The sequence below is a fragment of the Ciconia boyciana genome, chromosome 4 (genome assembly GCF_034638445.1).
Source record: "Ciconia boyciana chromosome 4, ASM3463844v1, whole genome shotgun sequence".
Classification (NCBI taxonomy): Eukaryota; Metazoa; Chordata; class Aves; order Ciconiiformes; family Ciconiidae; genus Ciconia; species Ciconia boyciana.
This window is the reverse complement of record NC_132937.1, coordinates 86,906,834-86,929,053: the sequence shown is the minus strand read 5'-3', so window position 1 is coordinate 86,929,053 and position 22,220 is coordinate 86,906,834. Positions and strand designations below refer to the sequence as shown.

Genomic DNA, 22,220 nt, shown 5'->3' with positions numbered 1-22,220 from the left:
ATTTGGTGTCTTTGGCAGGGACCTGCAGACAGCTGATCTCCAGCAGACAACTGAGAGCGGCAAAACTCCAGCAACAGGTCTTAAAGCAAGCCTCAATAGGATGTGAACAGCGTAACAAGGAGCCACAGGTGAAGGCATCGGGGTTGTACCTGAACATCAGGGACCTAGATGCTAACACAAGTATCACATACCATCACTGGCTAAGGAAAAATAGAACAAAACGCCGTATGCACAGCAGACTACAAGACAGGCACCGCACCGCAAGTATTATTCTCATGCCTTTTGCTGAGCCACAAACGTGGCCCGCTGACCATGAAGAAAGGAAGATAGATGTCAAGTGCTGGGGCAGCCATCAGTTTCAGAGGTACACCTGGGGCCTGTGGCAGGAGGAAAGGGGAGCATCCCCATGGCTGGGCCCCTGCTGCCCTGGGTGTCAGCAGCCCCTCCACCCTGGGAGGCTGCTGCCCACCGCGGGATGGGGAGCTGAGCCCAAGGAGCAGAAATTCTCACAGACCGGCAGAAAAGAGATCTGGTGTTAGAAAAGAGATTTTTCAGGGTGTTGCTGTATTTTATCCGGGTGTATGTAGGCTGAGCACTATAAAAACACATTCTGGCTTTCCAAATGTGGTGGGTTTCTTTGGGTTGTTTTTTTTTCGTATCACATCAAAGCACTCAAAATGGTCCAAATTAAGTTCCTGAGTATTTCCCCTTCCCCATGCATCTGTTTCTGACCACCAGCTAATGACTGATCTGTACTGCATTCTCTCAATTTAAAGTACAAAACATACATTTTAATTAAAGGAATGCAGAAAACATTACTTAAAAAAAACCTGAATATGCGCAACATGAACTTATACACTTAGCATTGCACTAAGTCCTGAAATGGAAAAGCTTCTCTTCCACCATGTAAAATAATGAAGGAAGAGACTAGAAGGTGCAGCTGTAACCTTGGATTCTTTCACTCAAGGTGCCCTGTGTTCAATTTTTAGTTAGAGGTGATTTAAAAATTAAAAAAGGAAAAAATTTAAGTCTGACATATTAAAAGAACACACCACTGTTTAAAAGACAAACTTAGTCAACATCAGAAAAGTCACATCCAAAGAGACTATTTAAAAGGTTTGTGATTAACTTCTGTTAATAATACAACTTTATCTTCACTTAAGCCTTTGGGACACTGGTAGAACACCTAACAATAGACCTGAATCAAGGTTCATAATGAGTCTTCCAGCAAAACCAAGCTCATCCAGATTGTTATTTCTGGTATTTCTTATGTTGGAAGCATTAAAAACTCTATGACTTTTAAGTATGTACTGTCCTTCACCTTCCCCCACCAACAAGCAAAATAATTAAAAAGAAAAATAAATCACTGACAAAAACATGCCAACCAACAAAAGCAACATAACACCTCCTCTCCCCCTTTACACCTTTATAGATCACTTCAGTCTACCTAGGTTATGTAGACTTAGGGTCACGCAGTTCATGCAGCAGCAGGACTCTGGCTATAGCTTCTGCACATGAGAACACATGGCTCCTGCTAGCAACCAACTGCCTTCACCAAAACCAAACCTATACGTCAAAGCAGAAAGTTTAAGAACAACCTGTGAGGTTGAGAAAAGTGCAGTTGCAAATATTTAAGTTCCATGACCTCCATTTTGCCTACCTTTTATTTGCTTTCCTATTGTATTCAGCACCAAAAGAAAGGCTTTACAAGAACATAATAATTGAAATATAAATTAGAAAATACTGCAGCTGCTTAAAAAAATTTCTCTTGTTCCTAAAGAGCTGTTAAACAAACATACACTCTAGATGGCAGCAGACCATTACCCTGCTAAATACATTATTTCCTTTCAGCATAGAAATCTTAAGAGGGCAGATGCTTAATCAAAGAGGCAAATAAAAATATCTATATACATGATATGCTAAATAAAAGCCAACATTTGTATCAGCAAGTGTTTGTAGCAATGATAACACTAATCTGCTAAGCAAATTTTTTTATTTCAGGTTTTCACTTTCTGCATGTTTACTATTTAAAGAACAGTTTTCAAATTGCCCTGCACCAGTAAACAGAAGTTTCAGCATTTTGCACACAGCCTGCATTTAAAAATCTCTATCCTGTCCCAGAAATAGAAGAAGTCATAGTATTGCCACAAAAGCCAGTGAAAATTAGCAATCATATGCTTCAGTGACTTACAACGCTAGATTAAACATGCTCATCAATTAGTTGCATTCAACTTTGAAAGTTTTTACCTGGTTCTGTTTGCAAATTTTCTGATATTCGAAAACAATGCAGTTTACTGAAGTTGCGAGAAAATAATTGCACACAGCTTGGAGGAAGAATCATATTCCTTAATCTTCCAAAAGTACATTCGGGTGTGACAATTATGTAGCAAGCAGCATGAGCCTATAAATAGAAGAATCAATTAAGAACTTTAGCGAGACACAAAGCAAAATTTGTATATAACAAAATATGCACCAGAATTGCAAAACTCAGGCTAGGACATATATAGACCTTTTGTAAATCACTTTCATGAAATGAGCAACCCGTTTTTCACCCTAGGTTTTCATTTGTTCCACTCAGTTTTCATATAACCAATAATGGGAAGTCTTAACATGTGAAGAAACTCCAAGTACTACAAACCTGCTCTATTAAAAACTAAATGTTTTTATAAAGCTATGTGGAGAAGTTTAAAGTTTTGATCTCAAACCCTGGATCTTCCATTCTATATGGATATTTACTGGGGGAGGTAGGAAAGGTAGGCAGGTAATACTGAGTAGCTTGAAAATAGCAATATCCTCTTACACAGCTGTATCCACTTGCAGATTCAGCAATAAAACTGTTTGGAATTTTATTCCAAAACACAACTGGCTAGTTTCTGCCTTTATACTTGTGCGATAACTTCTGCCATTACTGAATACACATACCTTTGTATGTGTGGCCATAGAGCATGTTACGTTTGTTAGACTGTTCTCTAATACAGCCCCTCCCACTTCAGAAATTATGAATCAGATTAAAAATACAAAACCCGCAATATTTTTTAAAAATTTTAAATTCTTCAATTATACCTGAAATACTGAATAACCTCAGAGTTTCATTTTAAATTATTGTTACATAGAGTACCTCATTTTGCATTACGTGGCAAATTAGTGACTTATTACATATACTTTTCCGTTCCCACCCCATCTGGTGCTACTTTGCACTTTCATCGTATTTCACTAAGAGGCAGCATTAAGTGGATGGACCAATTGTTATCTACACACCAGACTTTGTATCAGTATGTGAAAAGCTGTGGCTTTCACAAGGATTATTGAAGGGTACCATCACGTTGCAAAGGAATTAAACACGTGTCATGTGAATGGAAAAACACAGAAAACAATATTGACAGCTTAAAAAAAAAAACCCAACCACACAGGTTAAGAACTATTCTGCACTGAAAGAGGAATAAGCATATTAGAATGGTAAGTCTTCAACCTTGCAGAATTCACGTGATTTGAAAGAAATTTTGATGTCACACAGGAACAGTAACTTCGGCCTTCTAAGCAGAAATCCATAATGATTAGTCCCTGTCAAATTTTAATTCCATTGGACTTACATAAAGTTTAAATGGGATTTTGAGAATTGCTCATTTCAGTGACTAATTGGAGGGATTTAAAAAAAACAGATTTTCCATCTAACTCAAATATATATATTTATATAAATGAAATGTATTTATAAAGTGTATATAAAGTATATTTATAAAGCGTACAAATAAAGTATATTTATATAAAGTGTTTAAGTAAGCATGCGCATATATATATATGGTTCCCACAAATATACGCAACAGCAGAACGTACCAGGATGCCACACCATTCACATCTCATGCCAGAGAGCACCTCGGAAGAGCCACAGGTTTTTTTGCAAACTTCGCAACGAGCACTTGAAGAAAGGTTTCCCTCCCTCCAGTGGTGGTGATAAGTATCCTGGGGGAACACATCACGACTTAGCGTTACACAAAACAGATACAGAAGCATCTTCTACCTAACTGTAAAATCAATTCAAACAGCTCTGAGGAAACAACACCACAGACTAGGACATTAAGTATTTTCTCCCTATAAATATGAACCTGAACAATCTTACATTTCACCAGAAGAAGTTTATTGAACCATCAAAAAATTTATCACAGTGCTTTTTCTTCACAGTCCACCAAAACCAATATTCTTTAAAAAAAAAAATCCTGAAAGGTCAGTATTATGCGCATATTTTACAGTGAGAAGCTGGACAGTCTTGCCTCAGACAGACTGCAGGAAGCCTGAGGAACATGATAATGTTTACCAGGGACGCAATGCAGCCAACAGTTCAACATATAGACAAAAAGAGTTCCTTGCCAGCTTCTGCAATGCAAATTTTTAGATAAGATGCTTGATTTTATTTTTTTTTCCTTTTTAATTAGGATGTTGTATACATTGCACAGACTTTTCAGCATGGTTTCAATAAGCATCGCAAATATGTCAGAATTTAAGTTCATCTCATTATCTGCGACACAGTCTGAAGCCATACATTTCCTTTGCCTGCCAATAAGCAACAAAAGTGCTTTGATAATTGGCAGCATGCAAAAGAAAAGGCCAAGACTCCTCCCCCTCCTCTAGCCCATGTACCGCTTTCTGCTGCAGAGACATCCGCACTTACGTGGTCCTGGTGCCCATCCTGGTGGCACTGCCGGCAGTCACTGCAAGCAAACAGGATACAGTCTGTGTGCACATGTAGCTCACAAACTAAAAGCATGAAAACAAAAAAACTTCTTTAAGCTGGAAACCCTGGGGTTTTTGCAGCTCCTCCCTCCCTTCCTTTCTCCCTCCATCACTCCTCCACTACCTTTTCACACCATACTTTCTTTCCTTCATGCTCTTTTCTGTTCAGCATATCTTTGCTATAAAATAAGTTTATCAGTGTTGTCCTGTGTGTTGCTCCATTTCCTTTGTGTGAAACTGATGCAGCAAGTATAAGGAAAGGCTGAGCTAATTTTGCTCATAAACATTTGCCATATTTCCTCCAATACAGCAAGTTAAATTTGTAACAACTGTTTAGCTTATTACAGCTTTAGTCTCTCAGTTTCACAGGAACCGCTGCCTACTCCAATATAATCGTGCCTGAAATCTACTTTGATTTAATCAAATCCAAAAAAAGCTGAATGTTAGAAGCATTAACAGAAAGACAGAAAGTTCTCCTTCTGCATCCAAATACTACCAAGTCTTGAGTGTAAAGTAATGGTCTTCCTGAAGCAACACTCCATTCCCTTTACAAACCCTTTTCCAAACCCTACTGCAGAGCAAGCGGGCACTTCACAAGCGGGTTCAAAACAGCAGACGCTTTTCTGCTGGGCAGCCCCTCTCTCCATCCCTGTAGCTGTCAGGAGCACAAGGAAACAAGAGGCGAGGTGTGTTCGAGTCCCCAGCCCCAGCAAAGCAGGGGCACTGCTGCCCAAACAGCAGCAAGGCAGTAGCACAGCCCTCCTGCTCGCAGCCAGGAGCCCTGCCTCGCTCACAGTCCCGCGGGAGACACGGCAGAGGTCGGATCAGCCACCGACCCACGCAGCACGCCTGCACCGGCACGGACTTGCTTGTGTTTGCAAGTGATATGACACACGCTGACATCAGAACATGCAAAATGACTGCAGGACGTCATCGATTGCCACAGCCAGAAAGTGCATTTTACTCAGGAAATAAATCCTCTTCGTTGCCAGATGCCATTCAATGGATTTAATTTTAAACCTGACCAGAATAAACTGGTATGTTAACCTCAAAGAAGATTTATCCAAGCTATGTCTGCATATGGTAAATCACCATTTCATTGCCAGGAAAAGGAAAATAATCATTTTTTCAGCACTCTCTCTTAAGTAAGCTTAGCATTGTCTTCCAAAACACCTGTTAGATACTGTAGCTGGAAGAAGTTTTAGCGAAGCCTATAAAGTTTTAGGCAAGTTTGTTTCTGGATAAAGTACCTTCATTATCTAAAAGCTTACTTGAAGTATCAGATGTGAAAGAAAAGAGAATCTACAAAAAAAACCAACAAACAGCTAAAATGCTTTGCTGCAAAGGATTAGTCATTAAAAAAAACAACCAACCAACCAAAAAAAACACAAAAAACCCCCCCTAAAAGATCTCAATACCTAGCTTCATTACTGCAAAAGTTAGGGAAGTTCTCTATGGACCTTGTAGACAGAGGTGGATGAAAAAGATCCTCCTCTAGCTGCTTTTTAAAGACTTGTGTATACAAGTACTCTGGGAAGGCATCCAATTTTTTGTCGAGTAAATGAAAGTAAGAGGCAAGTGTCAAATTCTTCAAATATTTTTTTCTGTTCTGCTCAATCAGGTTACTACTCCAAGCACATCACAAAAATCTGAAGACTGTAACCTGAAGATCGGAAGGTGGCAACTGCACATTAGCCATGTTATCTGAAAGTATCTTGAAAACAGCATTAAGTTACATAGAGAATAACACCTTACTTCGAAATCACTCCCTAGGCTCTAAAAAAGGCGATCAGCACTAACACTGTCTTATCCCGCAGAAGACCATGATCTACCATCACACCAAAGCAAAGCCTCTTTTAACAGGGCTTACTAAGTCAACCACAAGCTTTCACGTACAGCTCCCCATACTGCATATCTTCACTGAGCTCAAGAACTTTCATATGAGGTGTGACACAGTCCCTCCTCCGCTCACATTTCTCCATATTCACAGATATAACAGGAATATTTCACAGTTTTGCCAATTCAGCTACCAGGCAAGCTAGATACTTTGAGTTGTACCCTCGCTAATGGTAAAAGTTTCTGTAGACCAAATTATGCCTTCAAGGAATTAACAAAAACGTTGGGTTTTTTATCGTTAATTCTGCTAACGCAGGCACACACTGCCCTTTGCTGTACTTTGTAAGAACACAGAGGGTTTTTCCCCTCGGTTTAATTCACATCTGCTGCTTCTAACACCGACCCCAACTCAGACTTAATACGAAAATGTGTGCATGTGAAGGGCCAGAAGTGTCACAGGAGTTAAAGCCTTAAGGTATCTATCTGTCCTGCTGACAGGAAAGATGAAGTTTTTAGTACGTAAAGATAAAGTCAAATCAGAGGGCCTACAAAAAGAAGTTTCATCCTTCTCAGCCCTTCCATAATCTACACAATTCTTTAACTGATAACAGAATGACAGTTTTCTGTTCAAGCTAGTAATGAAAGAGCTGTGAATTCCTTTACAATTTCAAAAAAAACAAGTTGGTTAATTTCAGATACATACACTTGGGAGAATAACCTTTAAAATGTTAACTGCCTTCCTCCCCAGTAAATTTGCTGCTCCCAGTTGATGCTTAATAAGAAACCTTTGTAAAGGATCCAAAACTAAAAAAAAAAAAAGTTTGGGTTACTCCCTTTCTTCTTTTTTTCTTTCCAGCCCATCTTGGAAAGAAAAGGGAGAGCAACTGTCACCATGATGAGCCCAGGTTCAACTGTTACCAGTGAATTCTACAGCAACAATAGCTATCCAAAGTAATTGACAGCAGAATTTGGAGTCCAAATATTGTAATTTTTGCCAATGAAGTGTATGTACTTATCTCACCACAGGTTAATATACACGCATGCTCATTTCTGAGAACAGATGCCCCACCATGCACCCACAGCATTTAGTACTTGTCCGAAAATTTTCAATCTCCTTTCAAGAAAACTTATTTTATTGTAAGAGATGAAAAGTCCAAAACAAGTTATTTAAATTATTTTAGAAGTACATCTAATGAAATCAATCATTTGCTTAGAAAAGGTAACTTCATCTTAACCCACTTTTCTATCTGAACTATGGCAAAAATTCCAGGAAAAGTACTTTAAATTTCAGTATCAGAAGAGAACATCATAACCAACAGTAGACGTGTACTATTAAGCTAAATCATTAGAAGTAAGCAAAAAAAGGAAGAAAGTTCAACACCTCCATCTGGATTTAAAAGCTCTACAGCTTAAAACAGCTGACTTCTAAAACAAATTTTGGAAGTATTTTTGAAGAGTACAGGAAGAATCCTGTGCATTTTATGAACTCTAACTGCCCTTTTTAAGCTACATTTTGGAAAAGTATCAGAGAAACAAGTTGTAGACTTATTAGTATTCAGAAAAGGGGATAGCAAACAAGTCACACTACACAAAACAAGAAAACTGTTTAATCCATGCAAGGAACCCAATTCAGAACCTTCACTGAAGCAGAAGAGAAGTGTCTGGGCATTTGTAATACCTACGTATAACATGCGATTTCACATGTTTCTTGTTTAAGAACACTTAAATGGAAACATCTGAAAAAATAAATATTCCCTTGCAATAGGTACATTAATACAGTAGAATTAAGATAGTAAGAGCATGAAAGCAAAATTTAGAAAGCTTTAACTAAAATAGATCACTAAACTAAAGCTATTTTCAAGAGTTAAGAGGACATAGCTAGCGAAAATTTTATTTTCAAATTCTCTATGTTTATCTCACGTCACACAAGTTCTGAGGTTTATTAAGATAGATCATCAGAAAAGACTCTGTGGTATCTGTAGCTCTTTGACCAAATCATCCAACTCACATGGTAACTATATTAAGTGACAGATTTGCACTAGTTAGAAGAACATAGTTTAGATTCGTTATACAACTCACCAGACAAAAGCAGAAACAAAAACACTGCACCATTATAAGTCTAAATGCCCTGATCAAAGAGAAATGTTTCCCCTACACATACACATAGGCAACCATTTTAAGTAAGACATTATCTTCAGCATAACAGCAATTTTGAAAGTATCTCAGATCTCTACAGAATTGGTTCTTCTCCCAGTAGACTATGGTTTTTTTAAACAGTTCACAGGTAATATTCCTTTAAAATACTAAATTCTATTCAACCTCGCAACATCAACTGAACAACAACTACTAGACATTCAAGACAAGGGAGACAAGGGAGAATTAAGGACTTGCCCCACGTCAAAATCAGTCAAATACTCATGCCAACATGTATTTTAAATAAAAATTCTGGTGTTTGGGTGATTTCTTTAATTACTGTTTTTTCAGAGAATCCATGTCAGAACACTCAGAGCGGTACTATTTTGACAAATAATATTTTCAAATATCTTTCCATTGAGGGCACCTCATCCCCATTACCAGCAACAGATATCTGAGACCAATAACACAGAAGAGTTATATTCCATTCTTTTGTAGAAAGGGGGAGGTTTTAGAAACATGAATACCTCATGATTCCCTGTATCAAAAGCTTCCTCTGGAAACAGAAATAAATTACCTCAACAGAAGTCTTTCTTCTACCTTAACAGCTTCCCATTCTTTGCACATCTCGGGCATGGATTCATTGCACACCATCAACACCACAGACTTGCTCAAAGTAAATTGGAGGAAACATGAAAGAGCATATACGTGTGACAAAGTTTGTGGTTATTGAAGGTTATTGATTTATTATTCCTTAGTTTGAAGTACACATTTCCACGATCAATGAGTGGATGATAAACAACCCAACAATCTCTCAAACACAGTAAGTGTATATGTGTGTATGTGTGTGTATACACACATACCCTCAAGGTACGCAATGTAAGCAAAGTGTATGTTACTGGGTAACACACAGATGGCTGTACAAGTAGGGTTTTTTTAATTTACCTTCACATCGAAAGGCAGGTGACTCTAGTGACTTTCTGCACACAGTGCAAAACTTTCTTTTGTAATGTCCTGGAGGCCCAAAACAGTGTGCAACTGGAACCTGCCAATGAAGAATGCGTAAGACATCATCAGCCACAGCTTTCAAAGTGCCAGTTACAATTCACAGAAACTGCTTTATCATGCAAGACAGGACAGTATATACAACGTAAACTTAACTAAGCCTGGGAACAAATATACAGGCAAATCATCCTTTTTAAAAAAATTTCATAGTTAAAAATATATTTGAAATACTTTATTTTAAATAATTATTTTTTTAAAAAAATATTTTTTAAATTCTTGGGGTTTAATATGTAATGTATATATTTTTAAGTGCCTGCCAGCTTCTTGATGATTCACAGTACCGTGAATCCAAAGGTTTCCTGGTCGCCGTGCGACTTACCTGGAATCACCGTTCCTCTCCTAAGTATTCTTAATTGAATCAAGGATGATTAAAGTGATAAAGATGATAATAGTTGCACATGTAGACACACTCAAGACAATTTTTAAAAGCTCAGTGCTGCCACAGTGCAGTGCCCTCCACATGCCTTTCACCTCTTCTCCAAATACAGCCCAGCCAACTGTCTGGTCAGGACAAAAGCACTGGTTTCTCGCCGCCCCCCCAAAGCTTCAACGCCTGGATGGCAGCTCCTGTAGTACACCCATACTGAGGTTCCTGTTGACTGTAGGTGGAAGATGATACATTTCAATATCCTCTTGCGAAGAGCTGTTCCAACAGTTTTAGCAAATGTATTTCTAGTATACTATTCACTTATCCTAAAAAGGTAGAGTTTTTCCCTTGTTTAGTTATTAATAATGAAGACTGGAAGTGACGGTACCAAAAGAACAAGAGAAGAGAAGATGAAAAATGAAGAATAAGAAACATATTTGAGCTTTATGCTTGTTCTAGAGACCACTCTTCCTACGAGATGCAAACCTTTGTTAAACTGACATTCACATTAGAAGAAAGAAGCATAATTGCATCTTTAAAATTCTAGAATCCAAATTACTTCCATAAAAGTTTGCCATGACTTAGTATTTAGTATTAGGCATCTCACATGCCCTTCCCGATATGACAAACATATCAGATTTATCTTCTGGTTCTTGCATCACAAAAAAATATGTATTTCTAGTAAAGGCTGATAAATGCTTATTTAGGTGTGAAATGAAATTAATAATTTCCAGTAAAAAACTGGAAATAATGACTTTAGATACACGTAGTCACAGATAGCTTCTTTTCCTCCCAGATGTACTAGTAAACAATACTCCAAAGTTATTGAGCAGGATTTGAATTTTTCTCCTTGTATATTAGGGTTTCCCTGGGAACCACTAGCAGCAAATCTGACACATACTGGGAACACAGAATTTGATGACCCAGAAAGCCCGTTCCAGTTATAAAGATCTAATTCCCACCAGTGTTTCTGAAGCGTGGGGACAGTTACACTAAACAATCCCATACTTTGAGCATGTGCAATGAAATAAGTGAGATAAAGTTTTGCCAGATGTAACACAAGGAGAAAGGAACATTGCTGGAAGTTTAATCAAGAAAAATCACTAACCCCCAAACTGGTTCCTCCAGTCCTCCTCAGAATTAATCTTTGGGAGGTAAAGGAGGATGAAGGGAGGTATGAAATATGCCTATGTTTTCAGATGTGAACAAGATGATGCACAGCAGTTGACCGGTCAAGCAGAGTCACCAGCTCACTGCCCCAGCAGACCACGTTGCCTGGAGGGATCCTTGGTCCCTGACTGACCAGGAAACTGCCTGTCCAGATCCCAGCTCCCCACCACGCTGGGCTGCCAGCCAGCCTACTGAAAGGATTTCATATCAGTATCACCAACACCATGTATTACAAAACATCCTTGCCTCCAAAAGCTTCAAATTTTTACTTTATGTATGAGTTCGGGATTTAAAAATACAGACAAACCATGCTTTGGGGTCTGCCTCCTACTCCCATCAACCCAAACAGAAATTTCATTCTCTGCAGCCCTCCAGCTCTAACTGACACGAAGTTCATGGTTGGCTCGCATTATTTTGTTTGTTTGCCTTTTTTTTTTTTTTTCAATCACAATACTCTAGTCATATAATGCATGTTTATAAAAAATACATATCCTTGGGGGGAAAAAAAAAATTCCTGGAGAGCCTGGGGAACTTCAATCAAACTACCTCAGATTAAGTTCAAGGCTCATAATCCCTGCCCACCTTTCTTGCACTTTCACGCTACTTCTTCAGGAGAAAGGAAAAACCAAACCTCCCTGTACAGTAACATCCAAGTTACCTGGTTCAGCTATTCTGGAGGTAAAGTGCCAGAGCTGTTTTCTTGCTCTAACCACTCCAAAAATAGAAGTGCAATGCCAGCTCAGTGGGAGAAGGCCACTTGCCCAAAATTCATCCTACACAGTGAGTTCAAGTGCAGAAAGAGATAATAAGAATGGCTACGTGAGCACAATCCCAGCCAGACACAGCAACTGCGAGTAGTACTGAAAAAACCCGGTGGGATTTTTTCAGGAAAGCTTTTCTGCACTTCCCAACCTGTCTTCAGGTTTCAAGTGTCACCTTCAAGTCACCTGCCTGCCCTACTCCCGCCACAGCCCCAGGCACAGCGGAGCCAGCCGTGCCCAAGGCAGTATTCCCCTTGAGATCAGATGCAGAGGAGACCTTCTTTAGCTCTGGAGTGGTGAAAAACCTGCTTCAGACATCCAGCATGACCATCCGATCCCCTCAACAAACGGTGTTTGAAACACAGATAACTTTTCTTTCCCTGGCCATAAGCCTGGCTAATTTTATCTTACACCTGGCATAGAAATGCAGGCTTTTCATTACTGTCACAGAAAGGTTCTGCTGAAGAAAAAGGACACTCCATAGATCAAAGGATCAAAGTAGAGTTTTGTGAAAAACAGTGCTGATTTTGGGAAAGACTGACTCCTGTCAAAGCCCTTTCTCACAAACTTACTCAGGGTCTGACTGTACTTATCTAGAAGACTCAGGGAAGGAGATGAAGTCTAAGTTCTGCAGTTGTTCAGACCCTGGTGACAGTCCTCTGAAGTCTCGAGTCACTACCAAAAAGAAGGGAACAACTTGCTGAATTAAGTGTTGGGTGGGGGGGGTGGGGGGAAAAAGGGGAAAAAAAAGAAAAAATCTGTTCCTTCAACTTCTTCCTTTCTGAAACAAGCCAAAGAAACTTTGGTTATTATGAGTGGTCTTTCTAACCTGGTTTCGAAGTGACAGGTATAAAACCATTGCAGAGGCTGGTGGGGAAATGGGATGGGAATAAGACAGAAAAAGAGAAAAGGTAAAAGAGCAAGTACAACATAACGAACTCATCAATCACATCATGTTCCTCTCAGCAGCTCCCTACATTTCTTTTGTTGCTGAACAAGTTCCAAGCACCCAATACATTTAAAAAAGCAACAACAACCAAACACACACAAAACAAAAAAAAGCAAAACTCAGACTGAGAAAGCCAGTGAGGCAGCATGTCAGAATATGAAATGTTCTGTATTATTATTTAATTTATATCCACCTGTGTAAGTACAGCAAAGTACAGACACATTAAGGTGGCCTATGGAGAGAAAGTTAATAATTGATGAGAGTTTAAAACCACTTTTCCAATACAACTACTTAAATTACTTTCTGCAAACCACTAAAATCAATTTCCGCAGAAAAATACAGAAAATTTCTGCTAGTAATACCATTAAATGACATCTAAATGCCCTTGCAGTATTGACCAGAAGTCCATCAACAGGAAGTATAGTGGTAACACTCCAGCATAAGCTCCAGAATGACTCTGCGCTCATGGACAAGATACTCTTAGTTCCTATTTTGTTTCCTGCCATCTGTTAAGAAATCCAAAGCATTACAGAATGTAACACATTTCTATAAAAGTTCATATCAGCCTGTAATAAAATTTGATCCTATAGAAACCTAAAACTTAGATTCTAACCCCTTCGGTGCAATCTGTGCAAGTGCACAGCAGTTCTGCATCATACAGAAAGAGCAGAAACAAACTGCTCTTAACATCCAAACTTTGGAATAAAAAGGAAGGACAGAATTGTTTTCTTTTGGTAGTGCCTTTTAAAATCATTCCTCATCCTGAAATACCACAGGGTATCAAGCATGTGGCCAACAGTAGATCATGAATTTAAGTGCACTTCCACTGAGGTGGAATCACTACGTACAGAGCAGCCCAGCTACCACACAACCCTCTGGTTTGCAGATAGAGTCAGGTCAGGTCAAGTCTGACTGGTCTGCAACCTTCTGGATACCTCAAGCAGGGAAAAATACAGCTCCAGGAAGGCCTATTCTTCACCCAGGTGTAGCTGCTTTTCTACCAACTCAGGCAGAAGAAAGTTTTTTGCCTGAATCCTGAACCAAATACTTCCAGGCTCAAAGTGGAACGAGAGAAATACAGATATACCAAATGCCAGAGTGACAGCTGCTGTCTTGGGCGCTCTTAAAAAAGACCAACCTACTAAAAACTTTTCCTAGGCCTCTGTCTAAATATTATTTTGCCCACGCATCCCCTTCCCCATCACATCGGAGACACTCGCACTTAGCAGGACTTTGCAAAACACAGCGGAGGGACTGAGAAAGCAGAGCTGCGTGACCTACAGTAACGTGGGGCTGATCAGCTTCCAAGTAGGAAAGGGTACACAGAAATAAGGATACAAACACTCTCACAATAGCCTCCAAAGGTTGAGCAAAAGGAATTTAACTTAAGGTCACTAGTTTTCATTCAAAAACACTGTAGCATTTTAAGGGTAAGTACAACCAGCCTGGAAGCAAGTATCTTCATGAAATGCCCACATGGGTAGTCACACAGGGTCTTTCACAAAGACTGTTCTCAACATAAGGTCAAAAAACCCAAACCTGCTTATGCAAATTATAATGGTGTTTCTGAAACAAGAACATCTTCTATAGATTCTGATGTTTCCAGTGCAAAGGTACTTCCTAAGGTTCACTCTGACAGCAAAAACTTTTGCTCTAGAGGCAGATATGGTAATCACACCCGTCTACACCCCACGATTATTCTGTCCAGGTTAATTAAGTGTCTAGACCACACCCTCTCTGAGAAAAGCTAACAACTTCATGATTCAACTTTTCCCAGTATTGACATCTTTTCAATTACTTAGTTACTACTCAGTAATCACAAACAGCCCTTCTATTTGCTTGAAACCTCTCTGCTTTAGTAGCAAAAGATTTGAAAATCAAGAAAATCAAATACTTAGTTCAAATACTTAGTTATCAAAATTTCAACTGCGGCTAATGGAAGGGAATAATGCACACATCCATATGCGACCTCACCATAGCCAGGAATTTTTTTCTCCATCCTACAGATCTCTGCAACAAGGACATTAGGCCTTATCTATAAGCCCTCAAGGACCCTTTGTAATGGGAACTATACAGTGAATTTCATACCATTTCAAATCAGGACTATATGATACTTCTAGTAGAAAATGAGACTTGTGTAAGAGCCTTCCACTGCAATTAAGAGTTGCTTGGACTAGCATTTTTTGTACTGGAAAGCGAAAACGACATGCAAAGACAGCCACTCCTTGCTTTTATTGCTACATTGAAATCAATGTCCATCTCCTTTTTTCCAGATAAAGATTAAGAATGAAAAGAAACAGCAACATCCCATACCACTTGTGACCCTGAAGAGTCATCAATACAGCTAACAGGGCTTGTCTGGGAGTTCATGGGCTACCAGGCAGTTTGCATCAAGTTTCAATAGATCATAATAAACTCTTGAGTTTATGAACTAGGACGTGCTAGCCCTTCCGTTTAACCTCAGGGTTAAAGTGACTATCACTTTGGGGAGCAAAAGGAAGAAACCTCGGTGCAGTGCCAAGATTACCAGCAAGCAGTTTTACACCTCATTTGGCTTCTAAATTATGCCATGCAGCTGTTACACTCCAAGCAACTGCCTTGCTCAAACAACACAGGTATGGGTCAAGCTTTGAAAAACTAGAGACGGACCTTCCCAGTGAAGGTGGTCAGGGCTATCCAGCAAGTGCCCAGATAAAATCATAGAATCATAGAATGGTTTGGGTTGGAAGGGACCTTTAAAGGTCATCTAGTCCAACCCCCCTGCAATAAGCAGGGACATCTTCAACTACATCAGGTTGCTCAGAGCCTTGTTCAGCCTGACCTTGAATGTTTCCAGGGATGGGGCATCTACCACCTCTCTGGGCAACCTGTTCCAGCGTTTCACCGCCCTCATCATAAAAAATTTCTTCCTTATATCTAGTCTGAATCTACCCTCTTTCAGTTTAAAAACATTACCCCTTGTCTTATCGCTACAGGCCCTACTAAAAAGATCAGCTGGGGGTCCAACCATTGTTAGGACACCCTGTGAAAAAACCCTCACACCAGCAAAGCCTCTTTATCACGGAAAAATAAAAGGGGAAGGAGAGAGAGAAAAAAAAAAGAACTTTCCCAAACTTGTTTTTGTAATATATAAACAAATAAAAATATTAAGCATGTATTTTGTGAAGTCAAGTTCATGTTACACATCTAACTCCACCACCACCACCAAAAAGATACAAGAGAGGCAAGATAAAAAGTCCTTTGATTGATGCATGCCAAATATACAGTAATTTGAAGATGAGATGTAACAATAATATGGCAACCAGCTTATTTCTTTTAACCCATGTTGATATAAAACCTCCAACACCTGCAACTACCACCAAGGAATCGTTTTCCAAAATCGGATTCTGATTTTTTTCCCCTGTACTCTTCAGAACTCCCACCCAATCCAACCACATCAAATTCTCCTTCCCAGCTTGCCAAGCTCTTTCCCGTTTGTTAAAATGTCTATGAGCCATTTGCAACAACATTCCCTAAAAGCTAATTCTCTGAGGCAGTCACACAAAAATCCATCAGACATTTCTGACAGCTGAATGAGACTGCAGGATTTATTATTTCAAGGCAAGTGAAGCAGTAACCAAACCTTGATGGTCTTCGTCTCCCACTTGGTTGGAGCTTCCCATTGCTTGTTCGGCAGGGAAGAGATGTAGGGAGAGAAAGTAAGGGGGAGGGGGGGGGAAGGTTGTGTCCCAGTACAGAAGTCCTTCAGCTACAGAAAAATGAGATGCTGCTGTTGTGTATACAAAGTATGAAGTATCCAATACAGAACAGATTATCAGAAGGGGGTTAGGGGGACTTACCCTAACCCAAGTATCCTGTTTTCCTCTCTTCTGCTTTCAGTTCACGAGGAACTGATCCAAATAGCCACCTGCACACAGCTGAATCCAGCAGACAGAGGGAGAGACTCAGGTCAGCAGGCAAGGGCAACACCTGCAGGCCTGAGCAGAGACCTCCGCGAGCACAATGTTCCCATTCACTATCACAACCTGTGAACGCAGCTGCTACCCATGTTCTGAACTACAAAGCCAAGTTTTATTTTTAGCATAGAAAGCTTCAGGATAAGCTAATGACCTAAACCAGCATTCTTCTGTTCTAGACAGCCTGGCTTTACGAACAAAAGCACACAAGAAAGTTTAATGAGCAGCCTATCAACCCTTCTTGAAGTGGAAACGTTCAGAAACTATTACAGCAATGCACCAACCCAACAAGGAAAAACAAGCATAGCAAATGCCTAACTTCCATTTAGTTTTCAAAGAACAGTTATATAGAAAACACACACACACTTCTATGGCAAATCTAAGGGGCAAAAAACTTGTAATACAGCTTCAATTCCAAACCAACATGGGAAAATAAAACTTCACATTTCACACTCAGAGAGATTTCATTGTCAGTGTTGTTTTGGTTTTTGTTGGGTGTTGGGTGTTTTGGGGATGGGGTTTTTTTTTGCCTCCCCCCCGCTTTTTTTTTTTTTTTTTAAACACATACCTCAGAGTAGGAAAATACTTATGGGAATGTAGGGGAGAGAAGGTTTGAACTTGGAATAGTTGCCAAGACCTTACCAGTGAAACAAATCATATCCCCTGCAAAACATAAAAACACAAACTTGTTCAGAAGACTGATCCATGAAGTCGTTTTGAAACACCATGACCTGGATCCAGTCCGGAATACTAAATGCAGATGATAATGATTAACAATAGCACAAAAAAATTCTTAGGGCAGCCTTAAGAGTGAACTCGTCAAGAATGGTCTGAGGCTGGATGCAGTCATGCCGTGCTTGTGACTCTGTGGGCCTTTACTGGACCCTGGGAAGGAAACCCTACTCTCAGGAATAAAAGTTTCCATGAAACATCTGCTGAAAAATTACTCTCTGACAGTTTGACTTAGTATCAAATGACACACACTCCGATGAGCTTTAGCAATTGCCATCTTCTCTAGATGAAACCCAGGGGATTTAAAAAAAAAAAAAAAATCTCATTTCTGTAATACACTGAATATTGACATACTAGAAGGAACTATCAGAAAAAAATCCCACCAATGTTCCCTCCTACATTGGACCTTTTCATAAATAAATAATAAATAATCTGAAAGGAGAGCAGGGAGATTAAGAAAATAAACTTTCCACACATTCTATAAACGATTATCATTTGGTTTTTGCTCTGTTATGTTTTCAAGCAAATGCCAAGTTCAATATTTACTTCGACAGAGCCTGCACACAAAACGACATCTCCCATATGGCAGACTTCACTTGCAGAGCAGACCAGGATTAATGCAACTTGGATGACCACGTCAAGGAGGACAAGACTGTCCAGAAAGAACAGCACAATTCAGTATTTTCAAAACATTATCGTCATAGCTCAACACGGATAATGCAGAAGACTCTTTGCAGCTAAATACAGCAATGCTGAACTGCAAACAGCTTTGAGGGCTGACAACAACAGATAAAACAAATTCTACTGCACAGCAAGGATAGTTAGATTTTACATGTAAACAAACAATTAGATAAAATTAATGTGCTGGGGCAGGTAGAGAATGGGCACTGGCAAAAGAAGAAAAAAACTACACTGATATCCATGACGATGCAAGTGGAAACATTAGTAAGTTTAAATGCAGGATTTTTACCATGCAAAAGCAAAGGAAAAAAATACTATTTTGAAAAATGAATTAAATTTAGAGCAAATTCACAAAAGAAGCAGTCACAAATGTTTACAACTGACACTCTGAATTAAATGAATGTTTCCCAGTTGGATTTGTATCATCCTCCAAAGGCCCTTGCAAAGATACCTTTATCATCTGACTCATCGTTCCTTTTCCCATGCTGCAATGACTGATCGCCAGATACTGAAACAGTACTAGATGCTAATTCTTAGTAATAGCATTTCTCACTATCTACATGTCCCTTTACTGTGGGTTCTGAGACTTAGAGCAATATTTCTTACTATTTCACTGGCAACTTTCTATTTATCAGACACCTTTTTGCCACCTAAGCTATACCTCTCAAGAAGAAAAGTATGTGGGCAAGAGGAAGCGTTTAGCAAAGCCTAACAGCATTACCATCTAGACAAAGCAAATTTAAGAAAAATGAGTGACTAATTTCTCTCTATCCAATTCCTGTAACTCGAGCTACATATTGTTTTAAACTTTCCCATCTCACCCCCCACATAGGTTTCCACAACATAAGGGAACTTGTAAAGCTTTTTAGAATACAAAGAAGGGAATCAGCTCCCCTTCACAGGTTCCCGGGTTGACACAATGTGTTCCTGTAAACATGCTTTTAGTCAGTGAGGTCTGCAGTGCACACAATTCCGATTTTACAGCCATGTCTCATTTGACTTTCGCATTTGGCTCATTAAGGTATTTGTAGTGTTTTACTAGTTCTCCAATAAGTTTCTCATCTCCTTCTTCCCTTTTTGTCCTTTTCCATCATCCTTTCCCAAGTATCCCAAACAATACACTTTGTTTTCTCCTCAATTTAACTTCTTAATACTTTAGTTGCATCCTATTATCCTTAAAGTTGATTCATCTTTCACACCCTTTAAAAGCAATCTCTTAAGCATGAAGTCTTGTGGGAGGAAAAAGTCACAGGGCATCTGAAAGCAAGTAATTTATTAATTACCAAAATAAATAAATCTGAATTATTACCATCAACTAAAGTCCTGCCCTCTGATTTTTTGGCTTTGAAATCCTATGCTTTTAATGCAATGGCTTTATTCTCTGAACACAATAAACAAGCAAATTCTTAAGATGCAGCAATTAATAGAAGCCAAACACAGCCCCTTCCCCAGGCAGAGAAGCTTTAGCATTTTCCCAGTAAGATGCAATTGCTGTAAAAAATGTGGTGGTTCTTTAGTATGACAGAGAAGAACAGAGTTCTTCCTTAGTGTGACACACAGGTTTTCTGAGAGCACTGATATCAGTCACCCCACTCCATTATTGCGAGGCTTTCAGGTAATGACACACAAGTAAGAACATCTAGAAACATTTAAAGAATGCAAGTAATTGCTCTTCAAAGACAGACTATCCACAGCTGCCCATGGCAGGGACTTTTCAAAGGAAATGTAACTTCACCTTTGAGCAGCTGTAAAAGTCTCAGTGATGAGTAACACAATTGATTTAAGCATTACGATATTAACAAGCCACCGCTGTACTACACCATGTTCGTTAGTGATAAATTTGTGCTGTTATCCCAAGAAAGAGACAAGGCAGTGTGTGCTTACTCACCCTTACAAGGCTGGGAGCAATACATGAGCATGGTATCTTGACATTCTTGAGGCACTTTTCATGAGACATGAAGTTGCAAACTGTGGAAATAAAGTAAGAATCATAAACAAGTCTTCATAAACAAGGGACTTTGTGAAAAAGTCAAAAAATCATAGAGAGTCAAATACAATTAGGAAGAAATCTTTTTAATCACATTTGCTTGTGATTAAATGCACTACAGGCCTACAGCAAGCCATGCTCTCCCACACTCTCTCTCCAGAAGCACCAAAATGAGCTCTTAAATTTCAAAAGAGATTTTAAACAGTTTGAAGTCCAAAACAGCTCTTTGATGTAGCCAAAGCAGATGGACATGTTTGAAAGTGCATTATTCTACAAGCTACTGCATGTGACAGGAATAAATGGGGGAAAACACAGCATTGTTACACACTGAGCGTAATGGATGAAGGAGATTAAATTAAAGGTCACCGGTTGCATGCAGCTTTGAAAGTCAAGAGCAACTAATTATTTCTTTTACCATGGAAGCAACAGGTTCAGAATTCCACCTGAGCTCCACAAAGCACACTTTCAAGCAAGACAGTGTTTGAAAAAGTCCTTTCTCATGGGCGTGATATTTTCCACAGCTTCTTACCATGGTTTTACATGATGTTAAGCTGTGCAAAGAAAACAAGGGATTCTTTATTTCACTCCCACCACCTCATATTAATTAGGAACTAATAAGTCATGCAGCTACAGCTTTAGTCTCCTCCTCCTTTCAGAATTACTCTCCACAAGTTCAAGCGTGAAGCCTTACACTGATGCTCAGGCCCTGAACCCTTGCGTGGAAGCGCAGACCTCTCCCAGTGCCTGCACAGAAGATCGCTTGCCAGTGGCAACTGCTGCTGTACCAGGAGGTTTTCGCGTGTCCCTGCTTTTCAGAAGCATGCTGTATCACCTCCTAAGTTTCACCAGCAACTGAAAAAAACGCCATGCGCTTCAAGCTTCCCATCTGCAGCCCACTGCCGCTACTGGTTCTATGTGCTAGTGCCATCAAAAGCAGAAAATTTTCCTCTCCTCCTCCTTCTCCAGCTCACTGACTTCTGATTTCACAACACTGCTTCTCCCATGCCAACTAAAGCATTAAAATCCTGGTCCACTTCTCAGTGTGGCTTACTGCCAGTCCATGCAAAGTAACCTTTCCTTTTGGTGGCACAAAAAGAAGGATGACCCCTTTCACATTGGTGCTCATCTTAATGTGAGCAGTAGGCAGACGTCTGTTTTTCATTAGTTTGCAAGTCAGAAAAAGAAGCAGCAGTAGCGCTGCAAGTCACCACTGCGTACAAACGTGTTATTCATCATCCATGGTTGAACACAGAGTGACTACTGCACTGATGAAAGAAGGTGGGAACAGAGCAGATCCAAACCTTCTGCTGAGTGCTATGAAGTGTTGAGAGCATTCCGGACTAAATGTGGCAGACAAGGGGTGGAAACAGTCAACGAAGGGATGATACAACAGATTCTCAGAGCTGAAAATGCAGATGCCCAACACATTTGTGGAGGTAGTCGCCAGGGAGGAAGGAGCACACAGCCCATCAGCACAGAGGAGATCAAAGAGAACAAAGTGATTGTCCGGGCAGAGGAAGACGCATCTCCTGCTCCAGAAAACAGGTATGACCCCACACAGAGAACTGGTGAATACTTATCATACTTATGTATGTTATCACAACACGGATGCAGACGGACGTTACCTACTCTCTCCTCAGGTCTCCGCAACATTTCTACTGATGCTTTTAGGAGGGTCAGCTGGTTGCTGTGAGAGCAGGTCTGCAGAGGCTGCAGGAGAAAAGCTACCTGCCCATTACCAACTAGCCTTAAATTTATGACATACACCCTGCCACCGCCAGAAGACATTTGCCCCAGCCATTTGTTTAGGCAGTCTCTTCACTGTTTCACAGGTGGTGCCCAAAACTCAGCTGAACCT

The 22,220-nt window shown here is 39.7% G+C and overlaps 1 protein-coding gene across 1 annotated transcript in view; it reads right to left on the bottom strand.

Annotated features, from left to right (window-relative positions):
• The window catches only part of DGKQ (diacylglycerol kinase theta), a 102,772-nt gene that overhangs the window by 56,124 nt on the left and 24,428 nt on the right, over positions 1 to 22,220 (bottom strand). The window contains exons 2-6 of the mRNA XM_072860536.1: positions 20,264 to 20,343; positions 9,640 to 9,739; positions 4,664 to 4,749; positions 3,832 to 3,957; positions 2,248 to 2,401 (exon numbers count right to left, since the gene is read on the bottom strand). Of these exons, the coding sequence (XP_072716637.1) occupies positions 2,248 to 2,401; positions 3,832 to 3,957; positions 4,664 to 4,749; positions 9,640 to 9,739; positions 20,264 to 20,343 (546 nt within the window). The remainder of the gene's footprint in view (positions 1 to 2,247; positions 2,402 to 3,831; positions 3,958 to 4,663; positions 4,750 to 9,639; positions 9,740 to 20,263; positions 20,344 to 22,220) is intronic.